At 36.8% G+C, this 21,415-nt stretch overlaps 1 protein-coding gene across 2 annotated transcripts in view; it reads left to right on the top strand.

Annotated features, from left to right (window-relative positions):
* LOC138322985 (cAMP-dependent protein kinase regulatory subunit) overlaps nt 1-21,415 on the top strand; it is a 75,487-nt gene that overhangs the window by 28,756 nt on the left and 25,316 nt on the right. The window contains exon 1 of one of the 2 annotated variants that reach the window (XM_069267266.1): nt 293-1,079. The exons of the other annotated variant lie outside the window; for it this stretch is intronic. Within the exon in view, the coding sequence (XP_069123367.1) occupies nt 696-1,079 (384 nt within the window). The 5' untranslated portion in view covers nt 293-695. Of the gene's footprint in view, nt 1-292; nt 1,080-21,415 lie in introns of those variants that run through there. 2 annotated transcript variants of the gene reach the window in all.

Below are 21,415 nucleotides of genomic sequence, written 5' to 3'. Positions count from 1 at the left end.
GTATACAGCTGTTCCTCCTATTACTAATACTTCATTTCAATCAGCAGTCAATCTGACTGGTACTTGTGGCAGTTTGTGCTGGGAACTTTCTCCATGTTTGTGAATCCACTTACACTTGAAACTTTCCATGTATGGATATATTTCCTGGAAATTTTAGAGAGCTGCCAGTAGAAGTTGTATAGCATTGACGTTGAGAGAAATGGTGATAGATTTTGTATAGAATTGATATTGAAAGAATTGTATATCAAATGGAAAGTGGAGATCAATGAAGACACTTTGTGTGTATCTGATGTAAACTCCATTCTCCGTCTACATCCTGGTGACTTGGTGTCCTCTCCTGTGTAATATACATCAAAAATATTGATAAAAGAAGGAGTTGTTTGATTTGACGAGTGAACCGTTGCGGAGTAAGACCAGCTCCACGGCATGCATATGTGTTATGTGTATTGACTAGGTCCGTGACAGTGTTAAGCTGCAGCAACATATACAACTCCAAAAGGGAGAGGTCGAAGCTTTAATAACTCAATTAGTCAGAGCATTGGAGGCAATCACATTGTAACAATTAATGAGGTATTCATTGATATGACCACCGTAGGATTAGCCCTTCTCAGCCTCACAGGTCCCAGATTGTAGATATCGCTGTTTGTGAGGTTCAGTGGATATATATATTTCTGTGTGTGTAGTTAGATTTCAGAATGGGAAATAAATTGAGAAAGTTCAGTTTGTCCAGTGGGGACAAGGACAGTGAGATTCCCAAAGACCAGACAGGTACTTACAGTGTGGTGCAGCAAGGAGGAGCTAACCCTGTGGATCAGGATTCTAATCACCAAAACTTGACTTCATCAACAGCAACAAAACCAGAAGACACGTTAGGGTCAAGGTCTCCCCAACAGGGGCAGACAACTAGCACAGACAGTAGTGAAACACCTGTAGAAAATAAAGGAAAGGGGGAGGTAACTGAAGTCAAAGAAAGTGTTTGTCCAAAAAAAGAAGATGAAATACCTGTAGAAAATAATACTTCAATAGAATCTGACCAAAAGACTTCTGCTGAAAGTAGTGAAGCTAAAGGAAATGAAGAGGTATGTTATTACGTTCATATGAACTATTTGTATAAATGGAGGTCAATACTATATTGTCTTATATCTTGTTCTATGTGTCAATGTACACTGAAAATTCCTTTGAGATATGTGTTGATATGTGTTACAGTTGCCTATTGAAACAATGAGTAATTGTCTAAAGGTGACCGAGATGACCTGATGATGGTCAATGAAGTGTAGGAGTCTGATAACAGGTGATGATGCCTATCTTAATAGCTGGGGGTACCAAACAGTTTACTACAGGTCTGGGAAGTCTAAATATCTATTGATACCCAATTTCATCATTACATGGAGATGAAGGTTAACCTGTGACTGACCTTTCTGTCATAAAAGCCTCAGGTCTTGAGTTGCAATAAAGCTTAGTCAGGTAGAACAAAGATCACAGACTGCAAATGTGACATATCAATAGGACCAGTTAGGGGCCAAATTTTTCATATTTTTTGTTTCAGCATCCAATTCTATCTGGCCAAGTTTGCTAAAATGTCAATGTTCAAATAATCGACCTTGACATAAATAAAGTTCAAAGATAACAAGAAGGCTTCAAGATATTTTCTTCTCAAAAACCAAGAAGTCAAAAGCCTTATATTGGTTTAGAAGTCAAAAGCCTTATATTGGTTTAGAAGTCAAAAGCCTTATATTGGTTTAGAAGTCAAAAGCCTTATATTGGTTTAGAAGTCAAAAGCCTTATATTGGTTTAGAAGTCAAAAGCCTTATATTGGTTTAGAAGTCAAAAGCCTTATATTGGTTTAGAAGTCAAAAGCCTTATATTGGTTTAGAAGTCAAAGCCTTATATTGGTTTAGAGAGTCAAAAGCCTTATATTGGTTAAGTAGCCATAGAGTCAAAAGCCTTATATTGGTTTAGAAGTCAAAAGCCTTATTTGGTTAGAAGTCAAAAGCCTTTATTGGTTTAGAAGTCAAAAGCCTTATATTGGTTTAGAAGTCAAAAGCCTTATATTGGTTTAGAGTCAAAGCCTTATATTGGTTGAAGTCAAAAGCCTTATATGGTTAGAATCAAGCCTTATATTGGTTTAGAAGTCTTTATGTTAAGCAAAAGCCTTATATTGGTTTAGAAGTCAAAAGCCTTGGTTTAGAAGTCAAAAAGTTATATTGGTTTAGAAGTCAAAAGCTTATATTGGTTTATTGAAAGTCAAAAGCCTTATATTGGTTTAGAAGTCAAAAGCCTTATATTGGTTTAGAAGTCAAAAGCCTTATATTGGTTTAGAAGTCAAAAGCCTTATATTGGTTTAGAAGTCAAAAGCCTTATATTGGTTTAGAAGTCAAAAGCCTTATATTGGTTTAGAAGTCAAAAGCCTTATATTGGTTTAGAAGTCAAAAGCCTTATATTGGTTTAGAAGTCAAAAGCAAAAGCTTATATTGGTTTAGAAGTCAAAAGCCTTATATTGGTTTAGAAGTCAAAAGCCTTATATTGGTTTAGAAGTCAAAAGCCTTATATTGGTTTAGAAGTCAAAAGCCTTATATTGGTTTAGAAGTCAAAAGCCTTATATTGGTTTAAATTTTGTTTAACAAACTTTTAATGACTTCATTTCCTTAGAGAGTACATGATAAATGTACATTGGCCTTTAGCTGATGTGACTGGAGTTAATTTTAGATTTGTTGAGGGGCTAAAAAATGAATGACTATGACAGCTGTTCAAGGTCACAGGCTTCAAAGAGGCTTTAAACAACTTCTTCATGGTCAAGAGGCTTAGATCGACAGGTTGGTTACACAGATCTTCATGGCTTCTTATTGATAATACTGAACAGTATGCAAGATACTGCAGAAGTCACTTGAAGATAATTTCTACATCGCATTCATACCATAATGGTGCATCGTAGCTAGATTACAATTGTGATATAGTCTTACACAATTCTGTGCAACATTGTTGTAATGCTATACGTGGTGAAGCAGTTTCCTTATAACTACCTTACTTTCTTCAAATACACCCACTGCTACTGAGGTTTGAATAAAACAGATTCTCTTGTTCTTGAATAATACATTGAAAATATCAGATAGCTATTGATTTTCGGCCTGAGTAAAATATTCATGGATAATTTTATTTGTATATGGAGCTCAGATGATGAGCATTAAAGTAAATCCCATGTGATGGTATGTCATTTACAGTTTTATGAAAGTGCTGTCCCAATATTTGTGTTCTTGAATTGAATAGATGGTCATGTTTATGCTGCATAGATGAACGGTTTTGGCAAGAAAATGAAATGTACTTGAGTGCACATGGTGAGGTATATGGAAGAGTCTGTCTGAATCAATACAACAGATCAATAGCTGTAGTAATAACAGTTGTAATATGAAAAGTACCAAATCCCTACCATATTGTACAAAATTCTGAAGAAAAAAAAAGAGAAAGGGTAAAAAGTGATTTAAACTACATCCCCAACCATATATCTGTACTTCTCCATGATAAAGTGAGCATGAAGGAAAATTTACATTGTGTAAGGTTTGTGAATGAAAAAGTCTAGCTGGATGATAATTGTGAAATCAGCTGGAGAATCTGTGAAATAAGTCATTAGCTTTTGTATCTCAAGCATTAAACTGTATTTCTGAATGACGGTGAGGATCAAACCTTTTAAGATCTTTACTCATAGAGGTCATGAGGGACCATTTTAGAATTGCAGCCAAATATCTACCTCTAAATGGTAGTTATTAGGGTTCAAATTGGAAATATCTCCAGAAAATATTTCCTCCTCTGAAGAATAGGTTCTTTAATATCATAAACAGATACCATATCTGTTTTTCAAGGACACATGTACATTGAATGCCATTGAGAGTGTCCTCATCTGATCGTGAGGTTGTATGTTTACACAATAGACATCCTTGCTGCATAAAGATTTCCATGGATTTCAAATTACCAGATGTCTTTTATGAAGAATGCATGCTAGGTTGCATTGTATTTCTTTTCATAAGCAATAAAAGTACACAAAAGAACATATAATTGAATACACACAAGGACCACTTTATTATTTGGAGGTCTCAGATTGAGCATGACATTTTGCATTACTGTAATATGTGACAATTTCTAAAGGAGACAGGCTTCCGACTTCTGAAATGATTTTACTGAAAAGTGGTATTGATTCTATGTTCAGATCATTCATCCACTTTTATTGTCGCCATGACAACATATCTATCCTGCTATTACCTACCCAATAGCTAGTTTTGGTTTATAAATGTTTGATATTATGCCTTTTTGTTATTTGTGATTTGTTATGACAGATCACAGCCATGGTTCTGACAAACAAATGTTTGTAAATGCAGGGAAAAATAAAACAAGAAGATCAAATTATCTACTCATGTGGTCCATTGCAGGGCTTTCATTGTATCTTTCAGAGGAGGCAGTACAATTGCAGTTTCAGACCATACCGATGCACTAACATAAACTATATATCTATACAAGGAGAGCTTTGGTGCTATTGATGTTTTCGTGCCCTTACTATAGAGGGAATTTGGTGCTATTGATGTTTTCATGCCCTTACTATAGAGGGAATTGGAGTATTACCCTTGTTTTCATGCCTTTACTATAGAGGGAATTTGGTGCTATTGATGTTTTCATGCCCTTACTATAGAGGGAATTTGGTGCTATTGATGTTTTCATGCCCTTACTATAGAGGGAATTTGGTGCTATTGATGTTTTCATGCCCTTACTATAGAGGGAATTTGGTGCTATTGATGTTTTCATGCCCTTACTATAGAGGGAATTTGGTGCTATTGATGTTTTCATGCCCTTACTATAGAGGGAATTTGGTGCTATTGATGTTTTCATGCCCTTACTATAGAGGGAATTTGGTGCTATTGAGCTATTGATGTTTTCATGCCCTTACTATAGAGGGAATTTGGTGCTTTTGATGTTTTCATGCCCTTACTATAGAGGGATTTACCCTTGTTTGACTCATCCTGTGCCATATGCAAACTTAATGTTGCCCTTATCTATATTATACTGGTCACGGCATGCAGACCCTAAGTTGCTGATTTTTTCTTGCGAATTCTTATACTAGATTATCTCCCCCTAGTATGAAACTTTGGTTCAGACAATGTCTTTAAGTCAAAAACTATCAATCCAAATTTTTGAGCCTACCAATCTATGTTGAACATTTTTAGTTTCATTAAGTGATGTTTTATCTTTGTTCATATTCGTCAGGAATCACAAGGATTGATATCTGTTGAGGTGAAAGTACTTATAAAGTTAAAGGTTCAGCCATATGTGAATAATTAATGTCAGCAGACATAACACAGGATAGGTCTTGATTGTTGACCAGAAGGTTTCGTGATTTGTGTGGGAGATTTTGTGGGAGACTTGATAAACTTTAGTGCCCCAATGTCTACCACAACACACACGCCCAATGGCTGTCGACCACACTCTGCTATAAACAACCAATATTTGCATAACTGTCAGCCTGGAATTAGGTGTATCTGTATTGAACTAATATCAAAGCTCCTAACAGACAGGAATGGGTGTGTGATTATGCTTTTTACATAATATTCAACCATCAATAATATCATTGAGTTGATCATTAGGGATCATTGTTACAGAACTATTAATTAATAGTGACTCTACTTTGAATGGTAAACACTAATTACTGTATAGCCAATTATTGTCACTGCCCACTTTAGTTAAGATGAGAAACTTTGAATTTAACCAATGAAAATTCCATGAATGGCTAGATGAATAACATATACTTGGTTTACATAAGTACTTATCATCTTGTTGATTTATTTATGCAACAAAAATGATGTGTCATGATTTATCCTCTATATGGTATTACAGTCTTCAAACCCTGTAAGTAGTTGTCAGATTGCATTTAAGCTTTTGGGTACCAGGTTGGCCAGGCATGCAAGATTTGATTCTATAATTGGATATGAATTGGATATTAATACAGCAGTTTGAGATACCAAAATGACATGGCCCGAGTACAAATGACAATGGTGAGTCAAATCACCAGAAGGTGAGACTATTATCATCGATAATACACATGTAGTCATTTACCAACATCATTTTGTTATCTGAAAACAAGCTATCTATCTCCCTAACTGCATATTATACAATTTTATCGTAGTTTTAAACAGATGGTATCCACAAGAAAATGATGGGCTCATCAACTATGACTTTGTATAAAACATAAGAAGACATGTTGTGTTAGTACTGGTTCTTGATTGGTTCTCTATGTAAGCTACGCTATCATACCTCTGAATTATTGAAAAGTGATGGTAAAATTAAAGTTGATATGCAGTACACATACTCTATCATTGGTAGGTCTCTGTGGCATTCACATGATATACAATGTAAGGGCAATTTGTAGGTCTCTGTGGCATTCACATGATATACAATGTAAGGACAATTTGTAGGTCTCTGTGGCATTCACATGATATACAATGTAAGGACAATTGGTAGGTCTCTGTGGCATTCACATGATATACAATGTAAGGACAATTGGTAGGTCTCTGTGGCATTCACATGATATACAATGTAAGGGCAATTTGTAGGTCTCTGTGGCATTCACATGATATACAATGTAAGGGCAATTTGTAGGTCTCTGTGGCATTCACATGATATACAATGTAAGGACAATTGGTAGGTCTCTGTGGCATTCACATGATATACAATGTAAGGGCAATTTGTAGGTCTCTGTGGCATTCACATGATATACAATGTAAGGACAATTGGTAGGTCTCTGTGGCATTCACATGATATACAATGTAAGGACAATTGGTAGGTCTCTGTGGCATTCACATGATATACAATGTAAGGACAATTGGTAGGTCTCTGTGGCATTCACTTGATATACAATGTAAGGGCAATTGTAGGTCTCTGTGGCATTCACATGATATACAATGTAAGGACAATTTGTAGGTCTCTGTGGCATTCACATGATATACAATGTAAGGACAATTTGTAGGTCTCTGTGGCATTCACATGATATACAATGTAAGGACAATTGGTAGGTCTCTGTGGCATTCACATGATATACAATGTAAGGACAATTGGTAGGTCTCTGTGGCATTCACATGATATACAATGTAAGGACAATTGGTAGGTCTCTGTGGCATTCACATGATATACAATGTAAGGACAATTGGTAGGTCTCTGTGGCATTCACATGATATACAATGTAAGGACAATTTGTAGGTCTCTGTGGCATTCACATGATATACAATGTAAGGGACAATTGGGTAGGTCTCTGTGGCATTCACATTGTAGGTCGTGGATACAATATCAATGTAAGGACAATTGGTAGGTCTCTGTGGCATTCACATGATATACAATGTAAGGACAATTGGTAGGTCTCTGTGGCATTCACATGATATACAATGTAAGGGACAATTGGTAGGTCTCTGTGGCATTCACATGATATACAATGTAAGGACATTGTAGGTCTCTGTGGCATTCACTTGATATACAATGTAAGGACAATTGTAGGTCTCTGTGGCATTCACAATGTAAGATTAGGTCTCTGTGGCACACTGATGTAAGGACAATTTGTAGGTCTCTGTGGCATTCACTTGATATACAATGTAAGGACAATTTGTAGGTCTCTGTGGCATTCACTTGATATACAATGTAAGGACAATTGGGTCTCTGTGGCATTCACATGATATACAATGTAAGGACAATTGGTAGGTCTCTGTGGCATTCACATGATATACAATGTAAGGGCAATTGGTAGGTCTCTGTGGCATTCACATGATATACAATGTAAGGACAATTGGTAGGTCTCTGTGGCATTCACATGATATACAATGTAAGGACAATTGGTAGGTCTCTGTGGCATTCACATGATATACAATGTAAGGACAATTGGTAGGTCTCTGTGGCATTCACATGATATACAATGTAAGGACAATTTGTAGGTCTCTGTGGCATTCACATGATATACAATGTAAGGACAATTGGTAGGTCTCTGTGGCATTCACATGATATACAATGTAAATGTAAGGACAATTGGTAGGTCTCTGTGGCATTCACATGATATACAATGTAAGGACAATTGTAGGTAGGGCATTCACTCTGTAGTGGCATTCACTTGATATACAATGTAAGGGCAATTTGCAGTTATGTCTTGTAGCTATCACTTCTTCTTGTTTATAGTTTGAAGGTCAAACAAGGGCAAATTTCAAAGTCTTTCCTTCGTCAGGGATAGCAACGGAATCATTAAAGTTAGAAAACATCCAATCAAGTTGAAAAAAATTGTTAATGTTGAGATAACCTGTACATTGCTAACTGGATGACCTAATTTACATTGTGACTTAGTAAATTCTTAGAAGTGACCTTAAGATACTTTTGTAATCTTAGAAGTGACCTTAAGATACTTTTGTAATCAGGTTTATTGTTAAGTCTTGATCCGCAATATAAATGTGTGTTTAACTTGAAGGTCTGTTTAAACCGATATATATTATGAAAAATATCGAAAGTATACTCACTCTATTGACAAAACAGATCAGACTGAAAAACTTTATCACAATAGAACACAATCTGGCTTCAATGTTTAGGTGCGTAGTAATGATGTGGCTTTGTTTGGTAAAGCCTTTTGTTTGGGACTTTATAATACTAGTTTGGTTTGACCATTGTAAGGCATTGTAAGACAGTTTGAAATTATTCTATGGCTGGAGCCTGACCTGTCAGACTTGTGTCCATAATGTGAGGACGAATGTTCAGATGGGAGGATATTATCTATAGTTCTGATGCTTTGGTATCAATCATTGTCCCAGACAGTAGGTCTGAATAGTTAACTGTGTATATTTCTCTGAGTGGACAGGAGTTGTGGAGCTGCCAAAAATGGTAAACGTTCTTATATAATCTTCTGTCTGTCATCTGTAAGAGTGGGAACTAACACTAGAATGTTATCACAGAATTACCAGTAATCACTGAATTACCAGTGATTACAGAATTACCAGTAATCATTGAATTACCAGTAATAACATAATAGCCAGTTATCATTGAATTACCAGTAATCATTGAATTACCAGTAATCACAGATATACCAGTAATCATTGAATTACCAGTAATTACTGAATTACCAGTAATAATTGAATTACAAGTAATCATTGAATTACCAGTAATCACAGAATAGCCACTATAATCACTTGATTACCAGTAATCACAGAATTACCAGTAATCATTGAATTACCAGTTATTACTGAATTATCGATAATCATTGAATTACCAGTAATCACAGAATAGCCAGTAATCACTGGATTACCAGTAATCACAGAATTACCAGTAATCACAGAATAGCCAGTTATCACTGGATTATTAGTAATCACAGAATTACCAGTAATCACAGAATAGGCAGTAATCACTGAATTACCAGTAATCACTGAATTACCAGTAATCACTGAATAGCCAGTAATCACTGGATTACCAGTAATTACTGAATTACCAGTAATCACAGAATTACCAATAATCATTGAATTACCAGTAATCATTGAATTACCAGTAATCACTGGATTACCAGTAATCAGAGAATAGGCAGTAATTACAGAATTACCAGTAATCATTGAATTACCAGTAATCACAGAATAGCCAGTAATCACTGGATTACCAGTAATCAGAGAATAGGCAGTAATAACAGAATTACCAGTAATCATTGAATTACCAGTAATCACAGAATTACCAGTAATCATTGAATTACCAGTAATCACAGAATTACCAGTAATCACTGGATTACCAGTAATCACTGAATTACCAGTAATCATTGAATTACCAGTAATCACAGAATAGCCAGTAACTACTGGATTACCAGTAATCACAGAATTACCAGTAATCATTGAATTACCAGTAATCACTGTATTACCAGTAATCACTGTATAACAAATTAAAGGATATTTGTTTGTGTATGCTGATGCATTGTTGGAAAAGCAGTTTTCAAGCTGGAGACAAATATTCAATTTTACACTATGAGCTCGGCATTCAGTATTGAATATCGAAAGGCATAATGCATGTTATAAGGATATAAAGGTGAAGGGCAGCATCAAACATCCTTGACTAATATAAATAGAAATGAGATGTCCACATAACATGTATTATCAGGAGTTATTGAAGAGTGAAGTCTTTGGTTTAACCAGCTGTATCACCATTCACTTTGTCTTTTCCATTGTTTTATCCTGACCGTTTAAAATGTATTGTAGATAGACTTCGGATTGTGAGCACATATGTTAGTTTGTGATACTGATTGATTACAAAACATGTCTCTAATTAGAACAAAAAGATCAAAAGATGACCTCAGTAATTACAACAAAAGATCCGCCCATTGATGTATAATATTTAATCAATAGCATACTATATCAGTACAGTCTCTATCCATTCAGTTTACCTACCTATAGCTACGATGTTGGCCAGCAGTATGCAAGGGGAAAAAAGATGCATTATGAACTTAATTTGCTCATTTGGTTCATCTTGACCTTTTTCTGGTAAGAACAAAAAAACAATATAGATGATGTGGTTTTCTGGAAGTGACAAAAATAAGATAATTAGTATGCTCAATTGATTCAATATACCTTTGCTTATTGGAAACAAAAGATACTTATTATTAGTTAAGTTTGCTCTAAAGATTCACCTTGACCTTTACCTAATCATTCTGTTACAATGAATTCTAAACATATACTGAAAAGAACAGTATTCTGTATAACCTAATCACCATTTCTCATTAAACACCAGAAAAATAGATTTCCTGTTTTCTCTTTTAGCTCAGAATTGTTATAAATCACTTTCCTTAGAACTACACAGCTTTGTGCCTAGTAATGGATTATTGGTCACCTGTCATAGACTTGTGTACCAAGGAGATGCCGTGAAGCTACCATCCTGTACTGTTTTAAACGTTCTAATGAAGTGTGTAAAGGAAATGGCCATTTGTCACTGATGGTTATCAATGTGTCAAATGGTTAGACAGGATTGGTCCAGATATACGGTTACCAGATTTTCAGCTTCTACCATTAAAGCCATGGAGATTGATTTTAGGATCAAATCACAGTTAACAGCCGTGTTTTTGTCTTGGGAGATAGTCTAGGGATTTTCTTTTCACTATTGAAAAAGACCTGCATCATGCATGTCATAGATCATAACATTTCCTAATAAAGCCTAGGCTATTATCACTATCTATCTGTGTAAGTTACATGTATTATAGATATAGACCATTGAAAACTTCACATTGACCATTCTGTTGCTCAGACTATCTTACATATATACATTGAACTTTCAATTAGCAATTATAGGAGAATGAATGGCAACTAGACAACAGCATATTCAACATGAAGTGTGTTATTTGGTAACATTTTTATGAACATATCAAGAGATTTTGCACTTCCAATGAATAAACATTTCATTTCAAGTATAGAAACAGTCATTTCAAGAACCGCTATCTCCTGGCAGCCATGCAACTGTATATGGTAAGGCTACATAGTGGGGATGCAGTGAAATAAATATCCAACATTAAAGATATACTGTTATCAATATCAAATATAGGTCACTGTGATATATGTTCTCCAGTCATCCTCTTCAAGACAGGAAGTCTTGGTTAAAATGCCATTTTTAGATAAATTATTTTCCTATCTTTCTTCTTAATTTCTTTTATTTAAGATTTAACATGTAATTAAATATGTGTTTTAAGATTTTTGTGAAAGCTATATCAGATTGAGACTGCACTGGATTTGCTCTGTATGAGAAGGCTACATATATATATACTGAGCGTTGATGAAAACGCAACACTTTTTGACTGAATTACTAGATGGCCACTTTATGAGAGAAGGCTACATACACTGCTGTAGATGAGCACTGTATGAGAGAAGGCTACATACACTGCTGTAGATGGGCACTGTATGAGAGAAGGCTACATACACTGCTGTAGATGAGCACTGTATGAGAGAAGGCTACATACACTGCTGTAGATGAGCACTGTATGAGAGAAGGCTAGATACACTGCTGTAGATGAGCACTGTATGAGAGAAGGCTACATACACTGCTGTAGATGAGCACTGTATGAGAGAAGGCTACATACACTGCAGTAGATGGCCAATGTATGAGAGAAGGCTACATACACTGCTGTAGATGGACACTGTATGAGAGAAGGCTACATACACTGCTGTAGATGGGCACTGTATGAGAGAAGGCTAGATACACTGCTGTAGATGGGCATTGTATGAGAGAAGGCTACATACACTGCTGTAGATGAGCACTGTATGAGAGGAGGCTACATACACTGCTGTAGATGGGCATTGTATGAGAGAAGGCTAGATACACTGCTGTAGATGGGCACTGTATGAGAGAAGGCTACATACACTGGTGTAGATGAGCACTGTATGAGAGAAGGCTACATACACTGCTGTAGATGGACACTGTATGAGAGGAGGCTACATACACTGCTGTAGATGGCCACTGTATGAGAGAAGGCTACATACACTGCTGTAGATGAGCACTGTATGAGAGAAGGCTACATACACTGCTGTAGATGGCCACTGTATGAGAGAAGGCTACATACACTGCTGTAGATGAGCACTGTATGAGAGAAGGCTACATACACTGCTGTAGATGGCCACTGTATGAGAGAAGGCTACATACACTGCTGTAGATGGCCACTGTATGAGAGAAGGCTACATACACTGCTGTAGATGGGCACTTTATGAGAGAAGGCTACATACACTGCTGTAGATGAGCACTATATGAGAGAAGGCTACATACACTGCTGTAGATGGCCACTGTATGAGAGGAGGCTACATACACTGCTATAGTTGGGCACTATATGGGAGAAGGCTAGATACACTGCTGTAGATGGCCAATGTATGATAGAAGGCTACATACACTGCTGTAGATGGCCACTTTATGAGAGGAGGCTACATACACTGCTATAGTTGGGCACTATATGAGAGAAGGCTATTCATACACTGCTGTAGATGAGCACTACCGTATTTTCCGGACAATAAACCGCACCTGTGTATTAGCCGCAGAGGCCTTTTTTACGATTTTTTCAGGTTTTGTACACGTATAAGACGCATCGTTAGATAAGCCGCACCCAAAAGTTAGGCCCATGCACCCACGTAACCATCTGTGTATACGATCAGACACATACTACGATCGATCTCTATTGAAGTATACGGCAATGCTTATCTATCGTTTAGAATCACGAAAATTGTCTGTAAACTTGTACTGTAAATATATAACAAATAAAACTCACTATGATGTAAATATCTTTAGCAAAATGGACTTGGTCATGTTTCTGTTCGTTGTTTATATTCTGCCATTACGTAAGCCTACTTGTGTGTAAACAAACATGGCGGCCGTACGCTTACTCTCTCTCTCATATTTCAGCATGCCGGTTAAAATACTTTCTTCAGTATGCATATGATTTTATTTTATCTCTATTTTGATATATTTCGCGTATTTATTATATTGATGTGTAAAAGATTACTGTATTATCAAGGCTTGTATCATTAATCTAAAACTGACTTCGTTTAGAGTGTTCGCGGTCAATTTGCCATCCCATGATGCAATTCACCGAAGCCTTATTTTTGTAAACTTCCGGATATTATTTCGTGGTGTTTGCCGCTAGAGATCGATTAAATGATTTTAATGTGACTGTACGATGAGAAGGCTATACATACACTGCTGTAGATGAGCACTGTATGAGAGAAGGCTACATACACTGCTGTAGATGAGCACTGTATGAGAGAAGGCTATATACACTGCAGTAGATGGCCAATGTATGAGAGAAGGCTAGATACACTGCTGTAGATGGACACTGTATGAGAGAAGGCTACATACACTGCTGTAGATGGACACTGTATGAGAGGAGGCTAGATACACTGCTGTAGATGAGCACTGTATGAGAGAAGGCTACATACACTGCTGTAGATGAGCACTGTATGAGAGAAGGCTACATACACTGGTGTAGATGAGCACTGTATGAGAGAAGGCTACATACACTCCTGTAGATGAGCACTATATGAGAGGAGGCTACATACACTGCTGTAGATGGACACTGTATGAGAGGAGGCTAGATACACTGCTGTAGGTGAGCACTGTATGAGAGAAAGCTAGATACACTGCTGTAGATGAGCACTGTATGAGAGAAGGCTACATACACTGCTGTAGATGAGCACTATATGAGAGAAGGCTACATACACTGCTGTAGATGTCCAGTGTATGAGAGGAGGCTACATACACTGCTGTAGATGAGCACTGTATGAGAGAAGGCTAGATACACTGCTGTAGATGGCCAATGTATGATAGAAGGCTACATACACTGCTGTAGATGGCCACTTTATGAGAGGAGGCTACATACACTGCCATAGTTGGGCACTATATGAGAGAAGGCTATACATACACTGCTGTAGATGAGCACTACCGTATTTTCCGGACAATAAACCGCACCGTGTATTAGCCGCAGAGGCCTTTTTTTACGATTTTTTTCAGGTTTTGTACACGTATAAGACGCACCGTTAGATAAGCCGCATCCAAAAGTTAGGCCCTGATGCACCCACGTAATCATCTGTGTATATTAGACACATACATGTACGATCGATCTCTATTGAAGTATACGGCAATGCTTATCTATCGTTTAGAATCAAGAAAACTGTCTGTAAACTTGTACTGTAAATATATAACAAATAAAACTCACTATGATGTAAATATCTTTAGCAAAATGAACTTGGTCATGTTTCTGTTCGTTGTTTATGTTGCCATTACGTAAGCCTACTTGTGTGTAAACAAACATGGCGGCCGTACGAATTCACGCTTACTCTCTCAGCATGCCGGTTAAAATACTTTCTTCAGTATGCATATGATTTCATTTTATCTCTATTTTGATATATTTCGCGTATTTATTATATTGATGTGTAAAAGATTTACTGTATTATCAAGGCTTGTATCATTAATCTAAAACTGACTTCGTTTAGAGTGTTCGCAGTCAATTTGCCATCCCATGATGCAATTCACCGAAGCCTTATTTTTGTAAACTTCCGGATATTATTTCGTGGTGTTTGCCGCTAGAGATCGATTAAATGATTTTAATGTGACTGTACGATGAGAAGGCTATACATACACTGCTGTAGATGAGCACTGTATGAGAGAAGGCTACATACACTGCTGTAGATGAGCACTGTATGAGAGAAGGCTATATACACTGCAGTAGATGGCCAATGTATGAGAGAAGGCTAGATACACTGCTGTAGATGGACACTGTATGAGAGGAGGCTACATACACTGCTGTAGATGGGCATTGTATGAGAGAAGGCTACATACACTGCTGTAGATGAGCACTGTATGAGAGAAGGCTAGATACACTGCTGTAGATGAGCACTGTATGAGAGAAGGCTACATACACTGCTGTAGATGGACACTGTATGAGAGGAGGCTAGATACACTGCTGTAGATGAGCACTGTATGAGAGAAGGCTAGATACACTGCTGTAGATGAGCACTGTATGAGAGAAGGCTACATACACTGCTGTAGATGAGCACTGTATGAGAGAAGGCTACATACACTCCTGTAGATGAGCACTATATGAGAGGAGGCTACATACACTGCTGTAGATGGACACTGTATGAGAGGAGGCTAGATACACTGCTGTAGATGAGCACTGTATGAGAGAAAGCTAGATACACTGCTGTAGATGAGCACTGTATGAGAGAAGGCTACATACACTGCTGTAGATGAGCACTATATGAGAGAAGGCTACATACACTGCTGTAGATGTCCAGTGTATGAGAGGAGGCTACATACACTGCTGTAGATGAGCACTGTATGAGAGAAGGCTAGATACACTGCTGTAGATGGCCAATGTATGATAGAAGGCTACATACACTGCTGTAGATGGCCACTTTATGAGAGGAGGCTACATACACTGCTATAGTTGGGCACTATATGAGAGAAGGCTATACATACACTGCTGTAGATGAGCACTACCGTATTTTCCGGACAATAAACCGCACCTGTGTATTAGCCGCAGAGGCCTTTTTTACGATTTTTTCAGGTTTTGTACACGTATAAGACGCACCGTTAGATAAGCCGCATCCAAAAGTTAGGCCCTGATGCACCCACGTAATCATCTGTGTATATTAGACACATACATGTACGATCGATCTCTATTGAAGTATACGGCAATGCTTATCTATCGTTTAGAATCAAGAAAACTGTCTGTAAACTTGTACTGTAAATATATAACAAATAAAACTCACTATGATGTAAATATCTTTAGCAAAATGAACTTGGTCATGTTTCTGTTCGTTGTTTATGTTGCCATTACGTAAGCCTACTTGTGTGTAAACAAACATGGCGGCCGTACGAATTCACGCTTACTCTCTCAGCATGCCGGTTAAAATACTTTCTTCAGTATGCATATGATTTCATTTTATCTCTATTTTGATATATTTCGCGTATTTATTATATTGATGTGTAAAAGATTACTGTATTATCAAGGCTTGTATCATTAATCTAAAACTGACTTCGTTTAGAGTGTTCGCAGTCAATTTGCCATCCCATGATGCAATTCACCGAAGCCTTATTTTTGTAAACTTCCGGATATTATTTCGTGGTGTTTGCCGCTAGAGATCGATTAAATGATTTTAATGTGACTGTACGATGAGAAGGCTATACATACACTGCTGTAGATGAGCACTGTATGAGAGAAGGCTACATACACTGCTGTAGATGAGCACTGTATGAGAGAAGGCTATATACACTGCAGTAGATGGCCAATGTATGAGAGAAGGCTAGATACACTGCTGTAGATGGACACTGTATGAGAGGAGGCTACATACACTGCTGTAGATGGGCATTGTATGAGAGAAGGCTACATACACTGCTGTAGATGAGCACTGTAAGAGATGAGGCTACATACACTGCTGTAGATGGGCATTGTATGAGAGAAGGCTACATACACTGCTGTAGATGAGCACTGTATGAGAGAAGGCTACATACACTGCTGTAGATGAGCACTGTATGAGAGAAGGCTACATACACTGCTGTAGATGAGCACTGTATGAGAGAAGGCTACATACACTGCTATAGTTGGGCACTATATGAGAGAAGGCTATACATACACTGCTGTAGATGAGCACTGTATGAGAGAAGGCTACATACACTGCTGTAGATGAGCATTGTATGAAAGTAGACTTAATTCATACACTGCCGTACATGGCCACTGCATAAGAAAAGGCAACATTGCCTATATTTGATGGCCACTGAGGAGATTCTGGTGCGATGTTGACATAATTGATTTATAATAACATTGCTACTGTAAGGTTTTATCTGTGTGGATGATAGCCTATCAACTGTGTAACATTCAGTAAGCTGCCATCTCCACTGGTGATCCCCTACCAACAACACAGCCAGCCACTGACATCTGGTAACTGTCCAGTACACTACTACACCATGGCCCTGTCAGACACAGTGTACCACACTACTAAGTTGGTCTGTACAAATCAAAGATTATACAACTTACAAAGTAAATGCATGAAGATGACAATAAGGATCAATATTACAATATTAAATGAATACATTGGTCACATTGGATTTTGTTTTTCACTCGAGGATCTCTCTCTGAACAAGTTATTCATTTGATAAGTTAGACAGTTTGTTTCTTATAACTGCATGTACACTGTACATGTATATTGAAACCCAAAGCAGGTTGTTTCTTATAGCTATACACTGCACATGTATATTAATTAACCCCATAGCCAAAATATGTTGTTTTGTAAACATTATAAATGAAAGTTGTGCACATCTGTTATAAATTTGTTGTCAGTCCCTCAGGTCTGATTGATCTGTGATATCAGCATTGTTTTGGGTATCCTTAAGAGAAATTTGGGGTTGATTTATTGTGTCAATCCCCTGGCCTTGTTTGATCCCTTGGACACTGACTGGTAGAGTGGTCCTGGTCTGTATTTATGGCCATCATGGAGACTTTACATGTTACTTGCTGTATATGAAGTGTAAATGGAACGCAATGGGCATCATGTAGGGTTTGCAAAATGAGAAGGCTAGCCATTTGCTACTACAAGATTATTCTGACTCGAAATGGTCATTGCTGATAATGAATTGATCTAAAAAAAAACAACAATGAAAACTTTAATGTAGATATCTATAGAAGTTACAGTATGAAAGTTGGTGTGAATTATGCCCCATCAGAAATTATATTGGTCTATATGCCGTTACATAGATCTATACATTTGCTGTATGGACTCCATACAAATTAGCTGTGTGTACTGGGGGTACCTGTCCTACTGATACTCCTATGACCAGCCACACATCCATGCACGACTACTTTGATGTTTTAATTGACGTGGGAGGATAATATCCAATATAAAACCAATACTATTAGTCCTGATAAAGGTGATGAAGAATGAGTGTGATGGCCTGTGTGATCATCCCACACACGCTATCACAGGTCTCTCCACCAAGGTCTCACAGCCAACTTGTGTCAGCACCTATCTTCACAGTCCTGACACTTTTATTTGTCAGATGAATATTTTCAAACATTAATTTTGTAAAACAAATTGTGCATCTATGGCACATATGCTTTACTTGTACATTTTAATGACCAATATGTATGGAAGCACGAAAGGGTTACCTGTGTTTTTCACTAACTTTGTGTCTGGTCCCAATGTTTGATTTTAGATGCAACAAGAGCATTCTTATTATTTTGTATCAGTTTTGTGAATTTGACATAAAATATATTACATGTATTATTCTCTTTAATGATATTGAATTAGAGGATTAATGAATAGAGTATGCTATTTACTTCAGTAGTCACCAGCTTCTACAAGAAGACTTTGCCTCAAATTATCCAAGCCGACTGTCAAATATTATGAGTTTTGTCCCTCTATAATGAAGGACGGATAACGAAGCGTATCAACTGTTTATCATGTCTTGGACATACATAAGGCCTATATTACAGCTTGAATTTGTGTATTTAAAGTCAAACCACGAGATTTGATCAGCACATGACTAGACTGTGGTAGCAATAGGATTCCTTTTTATGAAGACTAAAAAAAAAGATTGTTCAATTACATGCATTGCAGTGATGCACCTTGTTAGCGCTGAGAACTTTTGCAGTTGCCCATCGCTGTGACCTGAATTTATAGATGACAACTTTGTACATATTTGTGGGAGAAAGGCCACCTGGTCTGTAATTGTCAGATGGAGATACAGGGTGTTCAGTTCTCAATCCCTACCTGCTTTCTCAACTAGCAGTCTCAATCACTCATACGAGATGGTGAGCATTGGTTTATATATTCTGAAGATGGATATAAGTGTTGTGTAATCAAATTTTGTATGATGGGCAGTTTTCCTTTTAAGGTAAATTGTTTATATTTGATAATATCTGAATATCATGGTTTTATATATTAATGGGTAGCCGTTAGTTCATTGCCTTTGCTTCTTTGAAATATGCATGCTTGGACATGTGTTTTCATGTTTCAAAGGTTGTAGGGTAAAGTTATGAGTTTCATATGAAGCGTCTTTCGGTCCTTAAGCAATCCAGCAGTATGTCAATTGTTTGATTGGTATGGAAATGAAAGTTTGGATTGATTGGATGTAGTAAAAACTAAACATGCTGCTTTTGTACAAGAATTAATCTTTAACATTTTTTCTGAAGCTTTGATCATTTCTTTTAAATTTCTAGTTATCACTGTAAATTTAAAGTGTTTGAAGATTGGGTAGGTTTTGGTTAGACATTGATTAACATCCTACCAACAGCAAAAATTGCTTCCCATAAAGATATTTCACTATGTTTGTGTATTGTTGTAATAAGCTTTTATACCTGCTATCTCACTGAACCAGCTGCCTAAGATACTGAACAGCACACCCCACACAGTCACTTTATAAAGACAGAACCAGTTTTATAGACTATTGTGTGTCTCTTATAACTAGCAGATAGAAACTAAGCTGTTCCTCACAGTAAGACAGCTTAATTCAAGGTCATTGGTATGGCAGTGTTAGGGAGATGTTAGAAAGAAAACTAGAAGTAAAAGAAAAGTTGCATTTTACATTCATTGTCTTGTACAACCATTTCTAAATTTTAGATGTGATTTACAATCATACAATGGAGACAGCAGGTACACTTGTTAAACCTGAACCTGCATGGCAAGTTGTCGTCAGGTAGTAAGGTAAAAGAATTAACGGCATGTTTATTCCTATTTTCTTGAAATGTCTATAATGATATAGTAAATAGTGTTATTCGATTTTGTACAATGTACCAATGTGACACGTTAAAAAGTGTGCCACATATGATCAGCCAGTATAAGATAAAAGGTCCTAGGAAGGAGATTAAGTCATAAAAAGTGTGAGTGTGTGAGGATTGGGTGTAACAAAGACAGGCTCTGATGGGGGATTACACTTTATATGGCCTTTCTGGTGACAAGTATGAGGAGACACCAGTTGTCTTTTATCTGATGCTGAGATTAATGTCCACGATAATTGGGGTCGTCAAATAATTGGGATCGTCAGCATGGTCTTCCTGATACTGGTTATATACAGCTATCAAAGAAACATTATCATCTACTGTAGATGGGGTGAGGATTGTATTTTAATTAATGGAAGCTTTGATGAAAGAAGCCACATTGTCAGTTTCCCATACTTGTCATAAAATGGATGGGGTATATAGTGTTACCCATATATATATCATTCACATATGATTGATGAAATTTTCACAGGCGAGAGAAGTTTTCAATGCCTTTGAGATATACCCAGTATTTGAAAACATACCATGGGGTATCCTTTGCCCCTAAGACAATGCATTAGTACATAGTCTGAATAATTTGAAGTTTGTGTCGATTTGTTCCTAAGGTATTTTATTTACATTCTAGATATACATAAGTAAATCTGTTGACTTTGATGGTGACATTTCAGTGGATTTATAAGGAAAGAAAATAACAACTAGATTTATAAGGAAAGAAAATAATCTGACATGAAGTCAAAATGATGTCTTCTGATACATTGTGATTGGGTTGTAAATACATTTCACATCAATGATAAGTCGTGGATCCAAATTGAGGTGTGATCACAACCAGCATAGCATTGTTATCACTTGAGTTGGGTTGTTAATGTTATTGTAAGATAACAGGATTACTCAAAGCTAGCCTATCAAAATATTTATGGCAGCTGAAGACATTTAAGTGTTATCAACTGTTTGGCTATCATGAATAACGTTAATGTTGTTAGGTCTAAGGGAGACAACTCCTGCAGAATTACACATTGATGATGTAGCATTGATTTTATTGAGCTGCAAATTTAAAAAAAAGTGAGATAGTTGGTGTTTAACGTGAAAGTATATGATGAGTAAAGACTCCATAAAAATTTTGATTAGATTTTGATGCAGCAT

This window comes from Argopecten irradians, chromosome 5 (genome assembly GCF_041381155.1).
Source record: "Argopecten irradians isolate NY chromosome 5, Ai_NY, whole genome shotgun sequence".
Taxonomy (NCBI): Eukaryota; Metazoa; Mollusca; class Bivalvia; order Pectinida; family Pectinidae; genus Argopecten; species Argopecten irradians.
Note: the sequence above shows the minus strand (reverse complement) of the source record. Positions and strands in the feature narration are given on the sequence as shown.